The 23,296-nt window shown below is 38.8% G+C and overlaps 1 protein-coding gene across 3 annotated transcripts in view; it reads right to left on the minus strand.

Annotated features, from left to right (window-relative positions):
- Positions 1-23,296, minus strand: part of CPNE4 (copine 4) — a 229,367-nt gene that overhangs the window by 12,993 nt on the left and 193,078 nt on the right. For all 3 annotated transcript variants that reach the window (XM_071429513.1, XM_071429512.1, XM_071429514.1), the window contains 2 exons: positions 9,771-9,825; positions 735-786 (listed from right to left, as the gene is read on the minus strand). In XM_071429513.1, the coding sequence (XP_071285614.1) occupies positions 735-786; positions 9,771-9,825 (107 nt within the window). The remainder of the gene's footprint in view (positions 1-734; positions 787-9,770; positions 9,826-23,296) is intronic.

Below are 23,296 nucleotides of genomic sequence, written 5' to 3' on the forward strand. Positions count from 1 at the left end.
AAAAACCTGTGGATTTTAGACAGCAATAATCACCCAAGGAAGACTCTTAATTGTTCCTGGGTTTAGAGGTCATTTTCCTGTTATTGTCTTTTACAAAATGTGTGAATTATGGTAGGATTTTTAAAAAAAGACAGCATCAGTAACTGCAGATCTCACTTGCAAATACAAGACATGGAGCAACATCTACTACATAAATCTGGTCTCTGATTACCAAGGATTAATGACTGTTGGTAGAACATACCAATATCTTACACTGTAGCCTCCTGCTGCATTTGCTCTCAGAAAAGGAGGTTTCTTTCCACCACAATAGTCATCAGCTGCTTCCCTGCCCTGGACTTGCAGCAGGCTATAGGTCTGGTCAAAGAGTTGGCTCTAAACTGAGGGAATTTTTGATCACAGAGCTTCACAGCCTGTTTTTTCATATCCCGTCCTTCTTAGCAGCACAACCTGGGATGCTGAGGTAGCTGAAGATTTTAAATTAGTCTAGTTCTCAGAAATGCAAGTGGTTCCAGGAAGTCCAAGTGCTGAATGTCCACCTACTTTTCAGGAAATTATTGTATGGCACATTCCAAGATTTCTAAAGTCAAGCTCAATGGTTTGGAGTCTGTCAGATCACCAGATCCTAGCTGCCCTCTTTAATAAAACCACTTTGAATAATACTCAGATGATGCAATAAAAAATGCATATTTTGCACACAGCAAAACTATGGCAGTCTGTCCTACTGTGAGCATTACCTGCACATTCTGGGTTGTCTTCATTGAAATTGATTGCAAAGTCATGAGAGACCTGCAGATAAATGGAAAGAAAAGAAGACTGTTGTCAGAAAAATTATTCCAAGAAGACTTGTGGTTAAACACTCTTGACATTTTTTCTGTGCTAAACTGGAGACCTTTCAAGCTTTCAGCCATTAAGTGTGAAATACAGTCCCAGCTGGAGCTCCCTGCAGAACCAAAGTAGCAAAACTGGAATCAAATTTGTCAATAACAACAACAACAAAACAAAACAAAACAAAACAAAAAAAGGCACGTAGAAAACCCACCCAAATACATTAAAAAATCATATAAACATGGTGTCAGGATTGGGCTATCAATGCTGGGCACAGAAGAGGAATCTATTGCTGAGGCCATTTAAATGCCAGCTCTCCCTAGCTCAGCATCTCAGACTGCAGGAGAGAGAAAGCAGTTTGTGATACAGCAGTGATTGCCAAAACTCAGCTCTCTTAGGCATCCTGACCTCACTGTGTGAAAAGCTTCTCATCAAAGGCCAAGGAGTACTGGAAAGTAATTCTACAGAGAAATCAAGGATCCACTGTGCAATAGTAGTGTAAGAAGTGTAAGGAGTCTAAGTTGGTTAAAATGTTAGATCACTCTGGGGCATAATAAATAAATAAAAAAAAATCCTGAAGACTCTTTGGTTTTCCTTGCATGTGGTGAATATTCCAATCTCTGTCTCTCAATCTGTCTATCATTAAATCCTACAGAGCTGTTCTTTTAAAGAACTCACTGTGAATACAACAAAGTAGCTGATTTTCTAACAAAACAAAGTATTTTGTCTTTGGTCCCCTGGGAAAATAATACAAGACTTTTGTATGCTTATATAATGCTAGGCACTGTAAGTCTCCCATTCCAGAATTCCTCTTTAAGTTTGATTCTTGCCTGCATTTTTCTTTTTCAGATTCCTTTTTACCTCTTTCTTTGATCACTGAAGAGTCTTGATTCCTTTTAATCTCTTTGGGTCTGAAGCCCAGCCTCTTAATTCTGTTTGTCTTAATTTTCCTTGAATGAAAAAGTTCAGATTTTGTCTCACAATGCATAATGTGTGGATATACATATATATTTATATGCATATATTTTATATATATGTATATGTATATTTGACTTGCAAAAAGTGCCTGAGAGTTTAGCAGGCAATTTGCATAATTTAAAGTTGAGTTTAGGTGTATCATCCCAGATTTAAGAAGGCATTTATATAACTGCAAGTATAGACATTTAAAGCTTTATAGATCTCTGTAGGATCTTCAAAAGTGCCAACAGTCCGAATGATATGGAAAGAAACCTCCTGTACAATGGAGCCAGGATTATTTGCAGGAAGAGATTTATTTTTTGTATGTTGCTGTTCCATTTGCTAGTTTAGATGTCTCCATACAGCAGGGTATGGAGACTGGTCTATGACTAAGGGTCCCATAGATAAAATTTGTGATTGCACAGAAGCTTCTGTGAAAGTGCAGTGGTATAAGTTGACTAATAACTGCCAAAGAGAGTTCTTCATAGAGAAATGGAATTTCCCCATCATGTGCTACTCTTGCTCACCACAGTGACGCCTGCCATTATTAAGAGGTTAAATAAAGCAGTACTTCTACCATGATGGGAAAGAATTGAAGCAAAACTTCACTGAGAAGTCTGTAGTTGCCTCAGCCCAGCCAGGCATTCAGCATGCCTACACCAAGATCAGTCTTAGAGAGGGTTTTATATGGTCCATTCAGTCTATCCTACTTGGCCATGGAAGATAATGCAGGAAGTCACTGTTTATGTTCCTCACTGATCAGCCCAAAATCAGGGCTGCCAGATACACTTCAGAGATGCTCCAGAGCCTTTCTGCCTGGCTGCTCTGGATGTCATTCAGTGCACTTTGCCCAGATGCTATCTGCCAGTCTCATGACCAGCTGCAGGCCAAAGGTAATTGGATCTGTCAAAAACTGTTATGGGAGTTTTCTCATTGATATTTTTTGTTGTTGCTCATTAGCCTTACTCTTTCCTTTAGGGTTTCTGTATTTTGCATTAACTGTGTTAGAAAAGCAAAAAGGATGGCAGTGCATGTTTATGTATTGCAGACTGATTCTTCCAACACTGTGCCTCTTCAGTGATTTTATTTCTTCATTCAAATGCATTTGAAATTAGACCTAAAGGAAAATGCAAATCTTTTCAAAAGCTATGAATACAGTATTTCAATCTCACATACAAGCATGGTTTGGTTGCTTTTGTTGCCATACCTCTTTCAGAATCACATAATGCAAACAATTTATCTGGTTCAGAGCTAGCACTCAGGCTATTATTTAACAGACAACAGTTCAGGCCAATAAGGAATACCCAAGTCTAGTCAGTGTGCACAATGATCCAAAAAATAATACTGTTTGAGCATCAGCTACTATCCTCCTAAAGCAAATGGCCCTCATACATTGTCATCCTGATTCACAGAGCAGTGTTAAAATGTACCCTGAAGGCAGCACAGGAAACGCGATGAATGTGCAGAAGCATTGGCTTGTTTCCTATGCTCTTTGAGTAATATATCACAATTTAAACAAGATTTAAGTACAATGTGTAGGAGAGAAATTCTTTGAGCAGCTCAAGGATGGTTCACAAACAGGAAATCATCACTCAAGGCAAGGCAACAGCAGATATGTTTTAAGTAGAGCTTCTCCAAATGCTCAGATCTCATCCCCCACTCTGTTAAGCAAAGCCAAGTGTGCTTTAACCTGCCCCTTTGCTGTCTTCCCTGTGGTGGCCAGAACTCAAGAGTGTCCAAACCAGCAGAGACTTCAGACATATACCACATACTGAAGGCCTTACTAAACTTGGGCTGCTACCTGATAGGACTCCACGTAAAGCTCATCCATGTCAAAAGGTGGTTTGGATCAGACATTCAATGCTTTTGCTTTCTAAACAGTGCAAGGTGATGAGCTTCCCTCCTTTTTTTTCTTTTTCCCTTTTTTTTCTTTTTCTAATTAAACATGCAAGGGCTTTGTGACTGAAGAGCAAACCATGCTGATGACAGAGAACCAAAAGCTGGTATACTCAATGGCATCTTTCTCATATTGAATGACACAGCTCTTGAGTGACACTCCCAGAACTGATAATTGAATGACAAAAAGGAGGCACAAGTTTGAACACCTAAGATGCTGAAGACTGAGAAATCCTCAGTGGAAACAAGAAGACACTGGGCTGCCCAGAAAGCAGGCATGTTTATATAATTTACTAGGGTGGTTTTTATTGTGGATTGATCTAACAGTAGGAAATCCTGGAATGTGTCAAGTCACACAAATACAGAATGGCTGCCTTACATCAGTACCTGGAACAGAATTTTGCCCAGAACTGCAGAGCACAGTCTGTGGTGGAAGGCAGCCTCACATTAAGGAATGTCCTCACAAAACCCTGAGTGTTTTGTGACTGGACTAAGTTTTTGTAACCCTGGACTAAGTTTTAAATATGAAGCTGACCCTCTGCTCAGCCCTCCTCTCCTAACATTGATCCATAAAATCAATCCATAAAAGGGAAGGAGAGAGAGATGCTGGCATGCAGAGGTGATTACATGGGATCAGCCTGGTGTTACTTGGACTGCTGCACAGAACTGCACTCAAAGCCTGCAGCTAAAGACATTCACTTGCACTTGTATGAATCTTTTGCCTCTGCAGGGCTCCAGATACATTCTTTAGCAGATACCATCATGGATGTGGCATTATTAAACTACAGGAACTTCCTACACCAGGAACACAATATTTCACAGGTAATTCCTTCAAGGTTTTTAACAAGCAAATTAACTAGCTCTATCATACATTATGATACAGATTACAGTAACAGCATTCTGGCTGTTTCTGTAGGATATGACAAATAAACAGTACAGAATAGTTTTGCTAATACAGGTTATAGAAGTGTTTTTTACCACTGTGCAATGCCTCCTCCACTGTCTGTACATTTACAGTGACAAACACCTGCAGTTTTCCATCAATATGATGGCACCCATGAGACTCTTGGAAGAATTATAACAATACTTCCAATGCTTATGGCCACTTTTGTAGAAAAAATGGCATTGACTTAACATAGCAGGTAACTTATTTCCCTCATATTGGGATGCAATGAAATTCATTCTCATAGCATGGCCCTTGCTTGAAATGTTTCTAATTTAGGCTGAAAGGAAAGGAGAATTTCCTAGTTGATGAGAATTTTTGAGATTTCTTTAAAAAATATTTTATGAATTCAGATAGAGACCTCAAATCACACAAAAAAATCCTATTTTGGAATCTGAAAAATAATAAATCCTCCAACACTGATAAAGCAAATTGCTGGAAAGCTTTTGAACTGAGCTAAGGCATTTTATTTAAGTTTCATTGAAACTTGTTATTCTAGTTTGGCCTACACATTTTTTAAACTCCTTTAACTGAATTTGTATTTTTTAAAATAAGAAGCTGTGGTTTTTATTTTCAAATGATGAATATGGATGCCTGAATTCTGAAAATTAATAATTCTTTTTTTCCCCCTCTCTAAATTGTTGAATTCATTGAAATTAATCTTCATGTCCCAAACAGCTCCAGCTTTTCTCTGTGGTGATGGTACTAGGACTATTTGACAAAGAATCTGAAAATTCAGATTTCTAGGAATGCTTTCTTAATAATTTAAATAGAAATTGTCAAAAATCCATGAACAATAGATGCATACAAGTGTAAATGCCAAACTGCACTATGTTGGACACTTATCTGTGAATAAATTGAATGCTATTAAGCTACTGTCATTCAGAAAACTAAATATGAAATGCCCGCATATTTTGCAAAAGCTTAAGACTCTAATGAATTTCAAGTACTTTTGGTCAAAAGCTATTATTTTCAGAATGCTCATTAATCAAATAGCTTGGGAGCTGGAAAGCTTGTGTTTCTCATGAAGATGCATTGTGCATATTTCTGCTTGGCAAAGCTGGGCCATTTATTTCCCTTTATACTTCATTTTTGTACATGCTGCCCAAGTTTCCATGTCTAAGTCCAACCTGCATGGATAAGGAGACTAATTCTGTTTTGTCCCTTGATCTGCTACACATCCTTTTTTTGTTTGCATATATTTTAGCCATCAATCTCCTGAAAAGTGCAGGAATCATAAAGACCACAGCACTTCTCAAGTCCCTCACTTGTCCATCAAACCAGTGCAGGTTAGGGCTATAAAGATGCTGCCCTGTGTCTGTAACTGCAGTGAGTTTGTCTCCAGCATACATTCCCAGCAAAAGCAGGGAATGAAGCTTTCACTAAAAATACAGAAATAACCAGGACTCTCTTAAAACAAACTGCAAGTTGTTTAGTATCTATTCAGGTGTCAGCTGCAATTCTCCTTTAGGGAACAGGCCTTCATTAATGGTAATCCACCTGTCATGGGGCTGACACTATTTGAACTTGCTTTTCATTTTAACAGTAAGTTTTGTGCTGCTGTGTGCTTTTTCATCTCCTTTGAGTCCTGCCTGCTAAGAAGTCAGTGTGTGTGGTTTGCTTTCTTTCCTCCTCTTCACTGTGACCTTTCACAGCCATGTCTGAGTCCATATTATCTGCCACCTCTTTACTTTACATCAGACTTCTCAGGTGCTTCCTTTCATTGCAAAAAGAACCTCAAAACCACCAAAACAAAAAAAAAATTCTGGAAGTTTGTATGATAGAAACTCACCCTCAAGAGAAATATTTCTCTCAGAGCTTTACTTAGATCAAGGAACAGGGTGATGTGTTTGTCAGGTCCTGGTAGAAGAAGCTGATATTGTTGAATATTAGATGAAAGCTCTCTAGGCTGATGAAGAATGATGTAAATGGCATGTCTTGCTTCCTTCACTTCCACAGATTCCTTATGCCACTAAGAAACTGCTGGTTTTCTACTAACAGCTGAAGTGTGTCATTTGGAGATGAACTGAGGGAAAATAAAGTCAACACAACATAGCAGTGTGCACTTGAAATGGAAATTCTGCAGAAAACATATATAAAAACAAGATTTAAAGGGGTAGAACATCAAGAGATTTATGAAGAGCCTGAAGAAATAGAAACTGACATAGTTGAGGAAGGAAGCTGTTATTTAGGTTGTATGGGGGCTCCATGGTTACTTAGGAACCCTTGGCAGTGGGAGTAATTTCTTCCATAGCCCTGTTTAAATTTGTTGTCTACTTAAAGAAATAAAAGACCAGATGCTGGAGTGCAGAGACCAACATCCTATGAGCAGGTTAAATCACTTCATTAGGACTGGAGGCTTGAAAACAGACACTCTAAATTAATGAGAAGCTGATTTATCCACATGATGGGGTCAGAACTTGGAAGTTCTCGTAATGATTCAACCTAAATTTGAAGATGTAAAATTGTTACAGCAGTGGCACTGCTCTCCTTTAGTAAAACAAATGTATGGTATGTATGACTTTTAGTATCTGTGACTGAAAACATGAAAAGATCATTTGAATATCACAAGATCTGCACTGTTGCTGTGGTGTCTAGCATGTTACCATACTTTTGCAGCAGGAAATAAAAGGTTAAGGAAGAAACTTGGGAGCACTTTTTTTCTACAGTCTCTGTTACTTTTAATTTTATCTGTTTCTTCTCCATTTCCTATGCATCCTTGCTATGTTCCACATCAAAAACTAATCATTACTGGCTTTGAATTTACTTTATACCAGTGTAGACTAAATTACTAAAGGATTTTCAGGTTTATTGGTCTTGATTTAATAATGCATCATGATGAAGGTGACCTTTCACTCTTGAAGGACATATCTTTGAATTCAGAAGTGCAGCCAAATCCAAGCAGGGACCCAAAAGTATTGATATAGTTTATTTTAAGAAGCCAGATACTTTTATGGACTGTGTAGAGTATCACAGGGAAAGACTGAACTATGGCACAGATGACTGGTAACTCCTCATGCAGCTCCAGCTGGGTGTGCCCATGACAGACACCAAGCTGATTATTGGTCCCCACCTGTGGCACAGAAGAGTTGGTCCCCTGCAATGTGGTTCTTGTCTTCTTCAAAATTTTATTATATTTGTGAGCTGATGTCATGTCATTTTGTCTTTGTCACTTTCTGACACAAGTTTCCACAGCAGAAATTAAAGATGTTGTTCTGGCCTTCACCTGCATCTCCATTTACTTTGGGATTTGTTTTATTTAGTCACACATATGTAATCCACAAGCAAGCAGCCCCATCTTGTAAGTTTACCCTTACTTTTCCTGAACTTTGCAAAATCTGAAGGTCCTGAGTCACATTCATTTTCTTGCTTTGAGAAGTTAGCAACAGACAGACTGTTCAGAAAGTTCATGCTAGAGGATAAGTCTCTTCATTCATGCATGGACTACTAAGTTCAGTGCAAATCTCTGAGTTTCTTAAGGGCATTTGTCAGGAAATTATCCAAACACTAATTCTGCCAAAGCAGAAAATCAATTGGTGTTTGTGATTGCAGGAACAATTGGTTACACAGACCCCTGAAGTTACTTTCTGGCAAGACATCTGTTTCCCAGCCAGCATCTGAAAAGTGCTCTCACAATCAGGTGAGAAGGATGATTCTGGGGTCTATCAAAACTGCTGTGTTGCCAACAGGCTATGTGACCTGAAGCATCAGTGCTACCAGCTGATTATTTTGGCTGAGAAGAGTAGCTTTGTGGTGAGATCTTTATCTGTCTCCAGGAAACCACTGAAAAGACTTCAGCTGACACAGTAATACCTTCCTTCAAGTAGTCCTTAGATAAGGATGGCTCTCTATGACTGGAAAAGTTTTCCCCCATGCACCAGTGGTCACCTCACAGATGCTGGAACAACCAGGCCCTGACACACCACCTTAAATAACAGTGATGGTTGTCAGCTGCTGCAATTGGAATAAACATACAACAGACACAGATGTTCTGAGCTCATAATACCACATTAAAATGTATATCAAAGCTCTGGAAGACATCTCAGACTTTGGAAAGCACTAACACTGGTGTTACCCTTGAGGAACAAAGCAAGGCAAAACACCTTGCCAGGCACAGACAAGCTGAGAAAGCAACGTTGTTAAAACATACATTAACTTACCTTAGACATCAGTTTGCATGACATGTATCAAATTTGCTGTACATCACTACTGTTATTCTTCTGCAGGTATCAAGCCTACCAGCCTTGAGGAACACACTGGTGCACTTTTGTTCATCTGCTGATTCATGCCTTACAAGGCAGAATGCACACAATCCCTCTCAGAAATTCTTACCTGGCTAGTGTTCACCTCCCTACTCAGCCACAGCCCAGAGACACAACCCAGAGCAGGGCACACAGGGACACTGGGTGAAGTCTGCATGATTAGATGGGTGATACTTCTCTTTTTCAGACAGTATCAGAGTTGCAGAGTGCCCACCTAGACTTTGGTTACTTATCTATGCAGAGCTACTCTTCTGCCCACACAACCTCTGTGAAATGAAGGATTTTAATTTCTACTTATTTCTTCTTGGGCCTTTCTCCTCAGTTGGATGCTCCTTCTTTTACTTCACTGTCTTCACTCCAAGCCTACCAGATAGCATATTTATGCTCACAATTGCAGCATCACTGCAGATCACTTTGAATTTTTTTTTGTTTTGTTTTTTGTTTTGGTTTTTTTTGGGTTTTTTTTTGTGTTGTTGTTGTTGTTGATAAATGCCACTTTTCTCTAGCATGGCTACATGCTCTTGTATTTCTCTTTCTGGCATTGACTGTGTCCACCACGACACAGAATTCTGTCAAGTTCTTCTCAAGTCTTTATTTTCAGGAAGATGTTTGGCAAGGGATGCTCAAAACATCATTTCTCCTCTTAGCATCCACTAACAAAGCTTTGCCAATACCATAAAATATTTTGGGTATCATCAAACAATTATTTTAAGTCTAGCCCTGTCTGATTTCTGGTTTCAGTGAGGTATCACTGGATGAGAAAGCCAGATGGAAGAAAACAAGCAGAGGAGCTGTTCCTGTTTGCCACTGTCTTGCCTTTCACCATTTCTCCCTTATTTTGTGTCTCATAACTCAAGGAAATTAGAAAATTACACTTGGGCACCTACTTTGTATTCTGGGGGTATTCTTGCTCCAAATCCAAAGGCTGGGAACATTTTGTCACTGGAAAAGAATGAAAAACATATAAGAGCACCCATAGAGAAATATTGTTACAATAAACATTTATTCCTCTGTATGCACTCATGAGAAATGCAAAGCCTCACAACAGCACAGAAATGGCTTTTAAGTCAAGTGATGGCAGAGTGGAAGGGTACTGGATTGGAGAAGTAGGGTTGTGTACTGAACAGATAGGGGGAGTGTGTTATGGAAGATTTTTCAGTTGAGCTTCTAGTATTTTTGGGCAGTTAAAATCACTTGGAGAGTACTGAGAGATCAGGATGTCTTGTACTTCCCCCACAAATGCAATAACAAGTCTGTATTACCCACTCTTTTGCATTACCTGGCTGAAACAAGAGAGTTTGTTGACTGAAGAGCCTGTAACAACATTTATTTCATATAAATATGGATGTGCTCCCCCAGCTCAGAAAATGAGTCTAGTGAAGATATGACTCAGATTAAAAGTGTTTACAAATTTGGGTTCTTACAGTTGTCCAGTTGCTCAAAAGGCACTTCCTAAAATATCAGAAAGGGGCAATTTCATGGTCCCAAACCTGCAGGTTCTGTAAAGCTTTCCACCTGCATCTTTAGCAGTTCCACTAAAACACGAGATTATTTTAATTAAGCTTAGATTGACTGATAACCTGCCAAAATGCCTTGGCATGGTCAGTTTGCTTTCAGACACTACAGTGAGGTTATTTTACCCCAGTTAGACATGCAGGAGAAAAAACACCTGATTCAGAGAACCTGGAAACTTCAAAGCTGTTAATACCCTTTCAGAAATGCAATAATGTCTCACACAGCCCACATGCTGTCAAGCTGCCTCTTCCCAGATGGCAAAGTGGAAAACAACAAGCTGCAAGGAATGTCTTGTCCCTGAGTCAGCAAAGCACTTGATCATACACTTGAGGTTAACAATTCACTCAAACATATGCTTAATTCCAGACATATCCTGAAGTCTCACTGATGTCACTGAACTGTACTCCAGTCCTCTGATGAATCAGACTAAGTTTACTCTAGTCTACTTACAGGGTTTCACGGCCCTTGGAAAAGTTGAATTCCAACTATCATTGATTGGAACTTTTAAAAATTCCCAGGAGAGGCCAGCAGCTTCAGTATTTTTGGTGTAGTTCAAGAGACGGCCACTCCAAGTATCAACTGAATAATTCACATCCCAGACAGACTCCAAAAAGATAATAGCACCCATTAAAGCTGCTCAGTTCTTTTGTCTGGCATAGGCTGTTAAAGGCACCATGATATTTCAGATACAATCTAAAGAAAAACTTAAAAGAAAGCAGAACTGTGTCCCCTCTGCTGCATAAATCTTGGGAGCAGAGTTCTGTGTACCATATGTTACACCAAGTGACAATGGATCTTGGAAAGGAAGACTAACATCATTTGCACGGTAATGAAACATTTTTTTCCCAAGAGATGTCAGAAATTAAGTAGCTGCTGACAATCTATGCTAACCACCTGCTGATAGCATTCTCTTTGATTAAACACTCCTGGAAGAGGGAAAGCCCTTACAAATGGATGCAGGGAATTCAGGCACACACTTTGAGGGCAAGAAATAAGAAACCATTAGAAAATAATCTGAGAGAGGGAAAAAAAATCTTGTTTTACATTAATGATTAAGCATGGCTGGATTAGAAAATCAAACTCTGTGGAGCTGCAGTTAATTGATTTGGGGCAAGAACAAACAAAGACTAAAAAAGAATTTTACTTATGTAGAACATAAGCGTCTAAGTTCAATGCTGGCAGCAGTTATACAACTGGGAGATGCCTGAACCCATCCAGTGCCTGAATTATACTGCAGTGTTTCTGGAGTGTAAACAAGTGTAGGCACTCTTGAATCTACAGCTCCATCTTCTGCTCTGCAGCAATAAGTCATACCTCCAGCAGCCTGGATTCTCCTTCTGGTGGCAAGACTCCCACATTCCCAGTCACACAGTGGCACAGCCCCCACTGTTATTCTGCACCCAGAATACCTTACCTCCACAGTCAGGACACTTGTCTTCATCTTTGAACCTCCCACATCTCCTTTTTGAGTAAGTGCAGCCATTACATTGTGAAAGAGTGAAGCAGGATCATGTAGCCCCTCAGGATGGGGCTCCATATGGCTGCTTTTTAGAGTGTCCTGTGGTCTTCTGTGCTCAGTACTTTCTGTTGTCTCAGCCAGAATAGCTCCAGACTCTCATTAGGTAGCTCACCAGAATTTAGGTCCATACCTCTGGTAATCTGATTCAAGATGCTGGGACCAAGAAATTAACTTTCACATGCTATTGGAGCTTGATTTTTAAAGTAAGAAGGGAAACTTTTGACACTCATGACATCCCTTGCATAAAAAAGATCATTATGTCATTCCCTGACCACACCTCAAAAATTGCAGCTGATAGCTTTCAAAATAAAAATAAAATTCAAATTAATGTATTTAAATGTATTCCCCTTCTACCACACAAAACAAGGTGTTTAGCAATATTTACTCTTTAGTAAATGAGCAGTTTAATGGCTCAATGGTGTTTTACAATATAACCTCCTCTAGTCTTCCCATCCACCCTTCACTTGATCGTATGAGAAACAAATCCAACAGCTGAGCCTGCTGCCCTCATTCTGCTCGTCCTGCACTACTGAGACACAGCAGGGAAAAAATGACCCAGAAGGGCAGACAAGCACTCTCTCACTTCCAGGATAATCCTTTTGTGGTGTGACAGAGCTGCTCTAAAAGACCCAGGGCTATCAGGGCAGCATGCAGAAGAAAGCAGAGCAGCTTCCCAGCTTCTGGAAGCTATGTCAAGGGTTAGGCCATTCAGGGACTTAAACTACAGTCAGAAAATGAAAAGATTTTTCTCCTGCCTCAGGGGTGAATCACATGCATCAGAGACTCCAGCCCTGTTTCCCAGCCTGGCATTTCAGTAGGAAAGGGATCTGCTCTAATGACTTTTCTTTGTAATTTAAACTCACTCGAAAGAAGAAAAGTGAGAACCAGTTTCCTTTTTCTTCATAGTGCTTGCTCAGACATTTGGGTGTCATTTATGGTAGGAAATAGTCCTGTAACCCTGGTTGAAGCAATGGGACATAGCCACAGACATGATCTGTGAGCACTCTCTCTCTGGTGCAGCACTGGCTCCTGCCAATCAGCACCCCCAGAGACCTCCCAGGGACAGTGCTGGGTCTGATGCTTCCAACCATACCTCAGGGCTTTGGCTTTTGCATTTTTCAGATTCTGTGCTGCTTTGGTGTGTAGTTCTGAGCTTCACGTTGGGGGATGGTAAGCTCTCTTCACAGAGTGGCTGGACAAAGCAATTCTTTCTCTAGCTGGGAACCAAGGACAACTGATCCAAATCTCAGACCCAAGAGCATAAACAATGGTGGAATGAAGAGAGAAAAACAAGAAGGATAGGACTTCATAATCTAAAGCTATAATTGGACAATTAACTCCAATATGCTGATGGACCAGAACTTATGAAAGTGAGAGGCCTCGTGACTGGTCGTCCATTTTGTGACCATTTTGGGTTCAGCTTGGGTGTAGCCCTGGCTGGGCTCTTGTACTGCCCAAGGTGTATCCATTGAGGCCTTTTGATAAATACCTACTTTATTCTTTAACTCTGTCCAGCCTCTGTTTTAAGTCAGCCTTCACAAGGCAACAGGTCCAGCTGTACTTGACACTGCTCCCAAATGCAGTTTGGGCATCACCAGTTTGTGCTGGGAGGAAGAAAGCTGAGACACAAGGACATGGGCAATGTCATGTCCTTGGCCTCAGGCAACCTCAGGACCTTTGACTTCTTTTGTTTAAAGGTGGCCAGAGTGTCCTTGACACACAAAAGGAAACTGCCTGCACTGTCCTGCTGGAGGCAGATTGATAAAGGGAAAGGATGGGAGAGAAACATGCAACTGGAAAAAAAAGCTGGTTCTATAGAACCTGAAATTTGCAGAATCAAGTAAGAAAAAGAGGACTGTGACTTGGCAGACTGTTTACAAAATTACTCTGTCACATCTACTTCGCCTTTTATAATTTCTTTGTTCTACATAGGTTCCCTTGAAAATTTAAATGTGGCATAACTTTCAAAAAGCTGAAGTACTTGACATGAAGATCAAAAAAGCAAAAGCATCAGACTATGAATTTTATACCTGGTTATTTAAGGGCCATGAGTAGTCATGCAAGCATAGATGTGGCTTCTGATACTTTTTCAGTCAAATATGCATATATTACTGAAAGGTACTCAAGATTGAGCAGATCTATGGCATTGCTTAAAATGTTGAAATATTTCAAATGATTTCTGTATTTTCTTTGGAACTGCTGTTAATCCCTGTAAGCTGTTATGATTCACAATTTACTGGCATCAAGACCTTGTCAGAAAAGTACTAAATAATATACTCAGAAACATGATTCATTCATATGCTTTAGAAAAGAAACAATTCAGCTCGTAGTCTTCCAGTCACCCTGAAAGAAAAATCAGGGAGAGGGTTCAGATTTAGTGTTCATATTGATCAATGTAAATTAATGCACACAGAAATTAATTGTCAGGGCTCCAAGACTGCAGTCTTCTGAACAGAAATACAACCAGCTAGAAAAAAGTTTGTCAGTAACCTCAACTATAGCATAACACAATAGCAGAAAATAATATCTGAAAATATCCCATATTGTCCTTTTGGGACACTGCTCAGTTTTAAACACCCATCCTTCAAGCTATCTACTGGCAGCAGAGCAAGAGCAATGACAAATCAAAACACTAATAGGGGCAGAGAGAAGAGAGATTTCAGTGAGCTGTACTGCACCTACAGGAAAAGAGATGAATAGAGGTAATATTATGGTTTTGTAAATCTGTAAAAGTGATACAGATAATGATCCTATTTTCTATTTCACTAGGAAGCCCAGTGCTACTGGAAGGAAAGAAATATGCTTATTATAAAGAGACAAAATAAAGAACATTTCAAAATCCTGTCTCATTAACCATTGGTACCTTCTGACATAGAGTATCATTGAAATCAGGATATTACATTTATTCTGAAAAAGGTTTGCTATTCCTATTAATGAGATGGAGAAAACTCTTCCACTAGGTAAAATTAATTAGTCAGACACTAAAGACATTTTGCAACCTCCTCAGAAGCCCCAGGGACAGACGATGCTTGAGATATTCAGCAGTGCAGCAATACCTGGATTCAAAAAGGTTGCCAGGACTATGCTCTCTGAAAATCAGTTGCTTTTAAAGATCGAAATTTGGAATCTGGGTTCTTAATTGTATGGAGAAAAAAGGCCTAAACCATTCTATATTAATTCTGAATTTATGAAATCTGAAAGATTAACTCCTAGCTAGCCACTTGCACAACTTGTTCTGGACTAATTGTATTGGCTCCCATTAAAGCCCACTGGTATGTAGCTGTAGCTGTCCTTAAGTTTATTCTCCTGAATTCAATGCAGCATTCGTATGGATGCTACTTAACTGGCCTTGGAGACCACCAGCATGAAAACCTGCTCACTCTATGCTAGAACAACACAGTAGCCCAAACAGTACTAATGATGCATGGATGGGGGGAAGGAAAAAACAATGCATGGATGGGGGGAAGGAAAAAACATGGAGTGAGGAGCAAGAAACACTAAGAGCTCACTTTTAGTTGCAAATACCTGAGAATCTGCAATTTACAGCTTGCAAGGAGAATACCAGACTTGAATCCCTGGATATTAAGCTGTCACTCGTAATTTTGGTCTTAGGTCAGATCAGAACTACCAGGGAGATATTTTAAAAGTACTGGAGGCAGCAAAATTAATTATTATGCCTTTCATTTTCAATTCCAGTCTTAAAAGAATAAACTGTGGATCTGCTCTGCTTGACATACTTTTTTTTTTATGATGAATTCAGATAATTTTCCTCTGTTAGTAAGAAATTTCAAATTGACAAAATTAAAAAGGGAGGTGTGTAACACATGTAATTAAAAAAGGTGTGAATGTGAGGAGAGAAAGAAGGAGGGGAAAGGGGCGCAGAAAGAGAAGGGGGAGAACAGCTCAGAAAAGGTAAAGATAGAAGAGAAAACAGCAAACAGCACAAATAAAATAGAGCTATCTCTAAACTCAATTAAAATTGTAATCTTTCATGTTCAGGGAGTGAACTGGAAGACTACGAGCTGAATTGTTTCTTTTCTAAAGCATATGAATGAATCATGTTTCTGAGTATATTATTTAGTACTTATCTGACAAGGGCTTGATGCCAGCAAATTGTGAATCATAACAGCTTACAGGGATTAACAGCAGTTCCAAAGAATACAGAATACAGAAATCATTTGAAATATTTAAACATTTTCAGCTCCCACTTTGCAAGCAGAGCTGAGCAAATAAAGGACATGATCTGGCGTGGGGGTTGGAACGAGATGATCCTTAAGAATCATCCCTTGCAACCCAAGCCCTTCCACAATTCTATGATCAGATAGGGCTAAATAAAACCATTTCAGTTGAAGGGACCAGAGCCTATCCATTTCACCACTTGCAGTCTTGCACAGCCACCTGTGCTCCTCCAGGATGCAGAGCCAGGCTGTGGTCCAGCTCTCAGCCTGCCCAAGTCAAAGACCACAGGAGTTCAGCAGTAGCAGTGTTTTCACCTACTGACCTGGATTCTTCTCTAAGGGGTTGCTCCTCTGTCACCACATATTCACTGTGTGGTTCCATGTCTGGTTTGATACAACCACATCCCTGGTTTTGGCCAGGTTACTGCGTGTTGCATCAAGCTTGCTCTGTGCCTAACACAGCTTGGCATTCAGTCCATAATGCACAGTGATTTCCAGTGGAATAGCAAGGATGATAATCATACATCTTGGTCACAAAAGAGGTCTGGGAGCATGCAAATCAGTGGTAAATCACTGCTACAGTACATCATTGTCTGGGCTGTCAAAGAGATGCTACGTCATTAGGCACAAAATCCTGACATTAAAATTCACTCACTGTCTTTAATTACAGCTCTCAGGCACCTTAGGGGAGCTGGAATCTGCTGAATACTGAGAAATAGATGCTGTCATGGAACTGTGTTTCAAAAATATGAAGCAATGCCTGTCTCACCCAAGGGAGAAATAGTTAATGAAGCAGGGGAATACAAATTCCCTGAAGCTAACCACCAAAAGGCATCAACTCATGAAATAGCTAACACAGCCAAATCCAGGTACAATGGATTTAAACTTCCCTTTGTTAACATTAAAAGAATTGCAAAAGAAGCACTGCGGGGTAAAAATATCAAGTAAACTCAGAAATTCCTAGGCTGGGGAATACACACAGAAAAAAAATGTCTCTAGAGCTTTAGGGAGGAGTAGGTTAAGCAAAAGGAAATGGCAGTGAGATCTATCACTTGCTAGAAGGATAGCCTAATAAAATAACATACTCAGGAAGGTGAGACAAAATGTCAAGCTTCCCTGCAAGATAACAAATAAATTGCAATGACCTAATTTATGCCTACATGAATGACCCAATTCAGTAAAATGCATCTTGGAAAAGAAATGAGACTCTACAACTGGGAATAAACTAGGAAAGGAGATGCTGCAAGAGGCTGTGAGTTGTCTTTAACTTCTCAAACCAGGCAGTTTTCAGACAGTCTTGTATTTTAAGGAATTGGCATATGTCTCTAAACTTTCCAAAACCCTAACTCTATATATAGTGATATGGCTTATCTGTGGAATTATATATAGAAAACTGTACCATCACCGAAAAGGTAATTCTCACACAAACTGTAATCTCAGATGTTTAAAATCTGACATATCTTGGAGGCAGCACTGCAGTCAGGAGGCTGAATTCAATCAGGTTGTGAAGAACCCCAGACTGAGCAGTGAGGGGGAGCTGCCCTCCTGAACCACAAGTGTGGCTTACAGTGCACTAGGCAACCACAACAACAAAAGCTCTGCCACCACATATGCACATAATTCTGTCCTTTTTTACAAATTACATTAAAAAGGGTTGGTAAGAGATCTCTGCAACAATTTTATGTCAGAAAATATCTGTCCATAAGGGATGTGCTGGGAAGAGGGGATACCAAACTGCATTGGCATATATATATCTATCTATATATCTATATATCTATATATGTATGTATATATACAGAGAGCTGCTGGAGGAGGAATTTCTCATCAAATGCTCTCAAGATACAAATGAACTTTCTAGGATGAGCAAGATAAAACTTTTATAGAGAGGGTAGAGTGACTTAATGTGATCAAATGAGCTGTAGATGTAATTTTACCAAGACTGGAATGATATTAAGTCAAAATGAAGAACACTAAGAAAATAAGTTAGAGCAATACCATAATTGAAGTGTACTGATGACTACACACATTCAGCTAGGCATCACTGAATATGCATGAAGAAATGGGTTACTATCTTCTGTTCATCTGATAATTTGGAATCTCTGACCAAGTTCGATCTCACAATGATTTGGTGGTGATACTAAGATAATAAATGCAACTTAATTCACAAGAATTATCTAGTTTTAACTGAGCAATGGGACACATAAAACTGTTAAGGTCAACTCAGGCAAGGTGTTCATTTACCCCACAGATGGTTTGCCAAATGTGAATAATTCTCAGCTATACCCTAATATAATGGAGTGGATTACTAAACTAGTTATGTCCTTAACAATGCAAAGAGGAAAGTCATGCTTCTGAAATTGTGGAAAGGATTGCATTGACTAAAGGTGCACTAAATTAATATCAAAGGGCATCAGTGAATATGACAACAGAAATTGTTCCTTTACTTATGCATATTTACTTATTGTTTACACAGATGTCTGGTTTCAACAGCAGCAGGTGGAATGCAATGTTTGCAGGGCTTTACATGTCATGTAGTTTTCTTCAGAAAGGACTTTTGACAGAGAAATCCCTACAGTACCAGTTTGCACAGTTGCAGGAAAGTGTCAAGTACTGCACTGACCAATGCTCCTCAGAGGAGATTTCAAGCTGAGCTGAGAAATAGTACAGACCACACAGAAAAGCCATGTAGAAAGTTCAGATTTTCAGGTTTTTACCAGCTGACAGAATGCAGCAGAGGTCTGAAAAGCATTTGGAGGAAGCTGCAGCTAAGCAGTTTCGTAACAAAAGAAGCTTGGAAGGGACTGCTTGTGACTGGTGCACTGGCACAGGAACTGAGTTCCTGGAAGAAAAGGCACAAAGAAGACACAAACATGAACACTTGGCAATGGGAAAGGCAGAGCTGCAAGAACTGCCAGGATCTGCCCAGATAAGGGGCAGATAGATGTGTACATATATGTAGATATGTATAAATGTGTGGACATGTATTTAAACACGTGCACACACTCCCACACATCTGCATGTTTGTACATTTGCAAAAGAAGCCATTATGAAGTCATCTTCCCAACACAGTTGGTGTATGAGACTAATTCTCCTGTCCTGATTCTTGGGATAAAAAGTAGTGATTGTGGAAACTCCTTGGTGATGTGGGAACCCTTATGAGGCAGAAGTCTACAAATGACAGGTTCTGCAAGGTCAAATACTGAATATATGTTTGCATTCATTATGTAATTGTGCCAGTCTAGGTCCTCAGCTGTTAAATCCAAGGATTTTCCTGCAGTTTGAAAATGGAAACTATTAGTGGTTCCTTTTTGCCAGTGCAGTTCTAGACCTGGGTAATCCAAACACTTCAGAATATGTTTACCCACACCTGAGCTTGTTGACAAACATAAGCTACAAGTTTTTCTGTATAGGTTACTGTTTCTCTATTTTTCTTTTGTTGTATGACTATGCAAATTTGGTCCCATTAAAGCACTATATAAAAAGACTCATATCTTTTCCCTGAAGATTTTTGAACTTGTTTAGATATGCTAATCAGGTTTTTTGCTAAACAGCCTCAAGAAAGGTTGTTTCTGTAATTAAAGTGATAAAGAGAGATGCTTAATAATTAAGCATATTTTTATTTATTGATCTGCATGAGTAGATAAAATTTTAACATCTACAGCTCTATGTAGGAAGTTCATGAAATATTTAATGTCAGATAAAGTGCCAGTAATTCTAGGCATCATTCCTTTGCCTCAGTTTTAATGAACTACAATTGTACTACTATCACAATCAAAGCAAGTTGCTGTTTTTCTCTTGGTGGCTGGCAAAATTACCTCAAGGTATTTAGGACAGATCCTTCCAGTCAAGGTAGCTTTCTGAGTCTTCATCCACAAACCCAGACAGAGCTTCAGGATGAAGTGACCTGTTAAGTGATTCTTGGGGATAAGCTCCTGATTACTAAGGAAAGGTGTAAACTCTGGGCTCTCTCTCCACTTAAAGCCTTGATTGAAAGCACAGTATTTAAGTATGGACTGATATTTGTATTTGGGACTAATTGCACTGATTTATATATGATTTCCATAACATGTACTGCGTTACAAATCCCTCGTTCTCTTTCTCTTCCCTAACTGCCCTCTGCTGGTACCTCAGGAAAAATATTTCTGGGACAGTTGGAACTACTCAGGCTTGTATTTTTTTTCACTTCTTAGATCTACACCAAAAGCATCATATTGGGCTGGGAACCCTGGTCCTTTTATTTTCTCCTTTCATTTTTTTTCCTTCTAAAATTTGAAGTGCAGTTTACAGAGAAGGAAGGGCTTATAAACAGTTTTCAGTCATACTGAACATACTTGCTCAGCCCTAAAATATGAAAAAGAAACCATAAAGAGCAATTTTTACATTTAATCAGCAACTGCTGCAATTAATTGTTTGCAGAAGGTAATGATGCAAACAGACTGACCTCAGGAGTTTCATGTCTTTTGTGAAATGTGGCCTGGTTTCTAAATTTTCATTCCTAAGTATTTTGTAGAGCTCTACACATAAATAAATCCTGCCCTTTGCAGGAATAATGTACTCTTTGCTCATTGTGGCCTTTGGGGAGGTTGCTAGTCAAGTATGTTTTACACAAGCAGTTTATTTGTTAACATATGATCTCAGTGTGAATGTCACTTTCAAGGAGTTACTTGAGGACTTCGAGTTAAGGAGACTACCTAATGAAAAGAAAGCATCAGTGTTAGGAAACAGAGTTTATCTTCCATGTGTTTCAAGGAATCTTGAAACTGAAGAAAAATCTGCAGTATCTTTAAGAGTGAATGAATTAACAGAGAGATTTAAAATAATTAAGAATGAAGACTATTTTGAAATAGATTTTGAATTAAAAAAAGATAAATTTGACAGGACTTTACCAAACTATATGGTCAAATACATGGAATCATGCATTGAGTGCCTAGATAAGAATGGGGATGGCCCATCAAGAATAGGAAGTTCCACAAATATCCAATGCAGTAAATGCTTTTGCATTTGATAATGCAGTAAAAGGCATTTGATGAACTACATCTAATCTTGTATTTTCAATGAGTGAATATTGATTTATCACACAAAAACTGATTCTCCTACTTGTTTGTGAATGCTTTTTATTAATCCAATGAAGAATCTGAATGTATGCACAAACTTAAAACTAGGTGTAGGGAAAAAATAAAAAAAATCAACCAGGTAAATGGGAGGCACTGGACATTTGTGTGTGGGACAAACAATTAATAATAAAGTTCAAATTCAGTAAAACTCTTAATTCCATCTTAGTGCCATCTATACTTTGCATAATACCTCAGGATTAGTTTGAGTCAGACTGAATTCAATGGGATTAGATAATAAGCTCTAGTGTCCTGCTGATTCGGAACAGAAGTTTTAATGCAAAGATAAATATTTAATGTAATTTAATGAGATTATTAATAAGCACAGGAAAAAAAACAACTACTAACTGCAGAAATCAGATTTCAAAGTGAGGAGCAGATTTGCAAGACCTGCCATGGGCTTCACAATAACATCATTAAAACCTGCAATAATGTAAGATCATTTAGGAAGCATTTCAGCCTTTAGCATTGTGTACAAGGAAAACATTTATCCTTGCAAACAAGCTATTTACAGTCCCATTCCAGCCCATTTTTCCTTTGATAGAAACAGCAATCACTGCAGAATGAAAGATGAGCTACACTCATGGCTACTTGCTTGTATTCCAGCACTGGTAAAACAAATCATTAGGATCAAAGCACCAGCCATTTTAATAAACTGTGAGCACTGTTGTTATTGTGGTTTATGGCTTTGCTCTGCACAGAGGGAAGATGTAAACAGCACTAAAAAATCTTTTTTTTTACTGAATGGCTCTGTATTAACATTAAATATTGTACATACATAAGTATATTTAATAGCTCTGTGTTATATGCATACCTATACATTAATATACACACAACTACACCTCTAGTTTTATATAAAAAGAGGTAGTTCAGGTCCTGACTTGCAGTCAGGACATGGACAGACATTAGCTGGGACAAAAGGGGAAAGCAAATGTTCCCTGATTCCCCAGGTTTTTTTCCCTCTGGCTTACAAATAGGTGTTGTTGTTCCATGCCAAGCAGGATGCAGTTTTATCATACAAATTGAAAAGCTTTGGGCAAAAGCTGCCATGCAGAACAAGACACATTCAAAATTATTATATGACTTAGGAGAGCTTCATGGCTTTTATAAGATTTTAGTCACAAATACTTTATTTCAATTTTTGGATTAGTTTGCTTTTCCTCATATCTGGGTGTTCAACCAGCAAAGACACCTGCCACCCACCCTTTGAAAGCAGCATTCTCTTGAAGGGGTCTCCACCAGGCTCCAAAACTAATGGGTGGCTAAAACCATTGTTCAACCAGAGTTGTTGAAGGTTAGAAGCCCTAAACCAGCACAGAGAGTTGGGTTTAATCCCATATGCCTTAAATAAACTTCCTAACTCATTGTGCAAAACATGTAGAAGGAATATACATATATATAGTAGTGATCAACTGATTTTTCAGGATCCTGGCTAGGCTGGTATTGCTGGTCACCAGAAAACATTTTATTTGACTTCTGATACAGAGAACTCAATACAGAAATTACTGAGGTAAAACAATAAATATGAAATGATACAGAAGCAGATCTTTTAACCTTAAGCACTTCAGTGTCCAATGATTTTTCACAATTTTCCCCTGTTTCTCTATGCTAAATAAGGTGGACTGGACTTGCACAATTTCAAGGTAAAATCATACTAGCAATGTAACTTTTAATATAAAAGAAAGCTTCTGAAAATTTTTAAACAGAAATACGTATTTCTCACTTATTACTTCATGAGGTTGTTTTTAAACATTCATGAGTCATTTATCTTAAAATAAATTCTCCATGAAGCTGTCTTCTTATTTTCAAGTTTTTAATGTGTTTTCCTCTTTCCAGTGTTTCTAACCGCATTTTAGAACCTAATTCCTTAAAACTAATGAATATTTCTCCTTCCTTTATGATCCACTGCTGCTGTTGCTTAGCCACTGGTTATATCACCTGCACACTCTATCTTCACTCTTATGAAAAACGTTGTCATAGCCTGAAACAATGCTACCATATAGATAAAGCATTAAGTATTTTGTGCAGGTGAACAGCTCTTCCATTTCCCTTATCATTATCAGATTGGCCCATTCCTACAAGACTGCAGC

The sequence above is a fragment of the Agelaius tricolor genome, unplaced genomic scaffold (assembly GCF_023055355.1).
Source record: "Agelaius tricolor isolate 1412-34295 unplaced genomic scaffold, bAgeTri1.0.p SCAF_6, whole genome shotgun sequence".
In the NCBI taxonomy this organism is placed as follows: Eukaryota; Metazoa; Chordata; class Aves; order Passeriformes; family Icteridae; genus Agelaius; species Agelaius tricolor.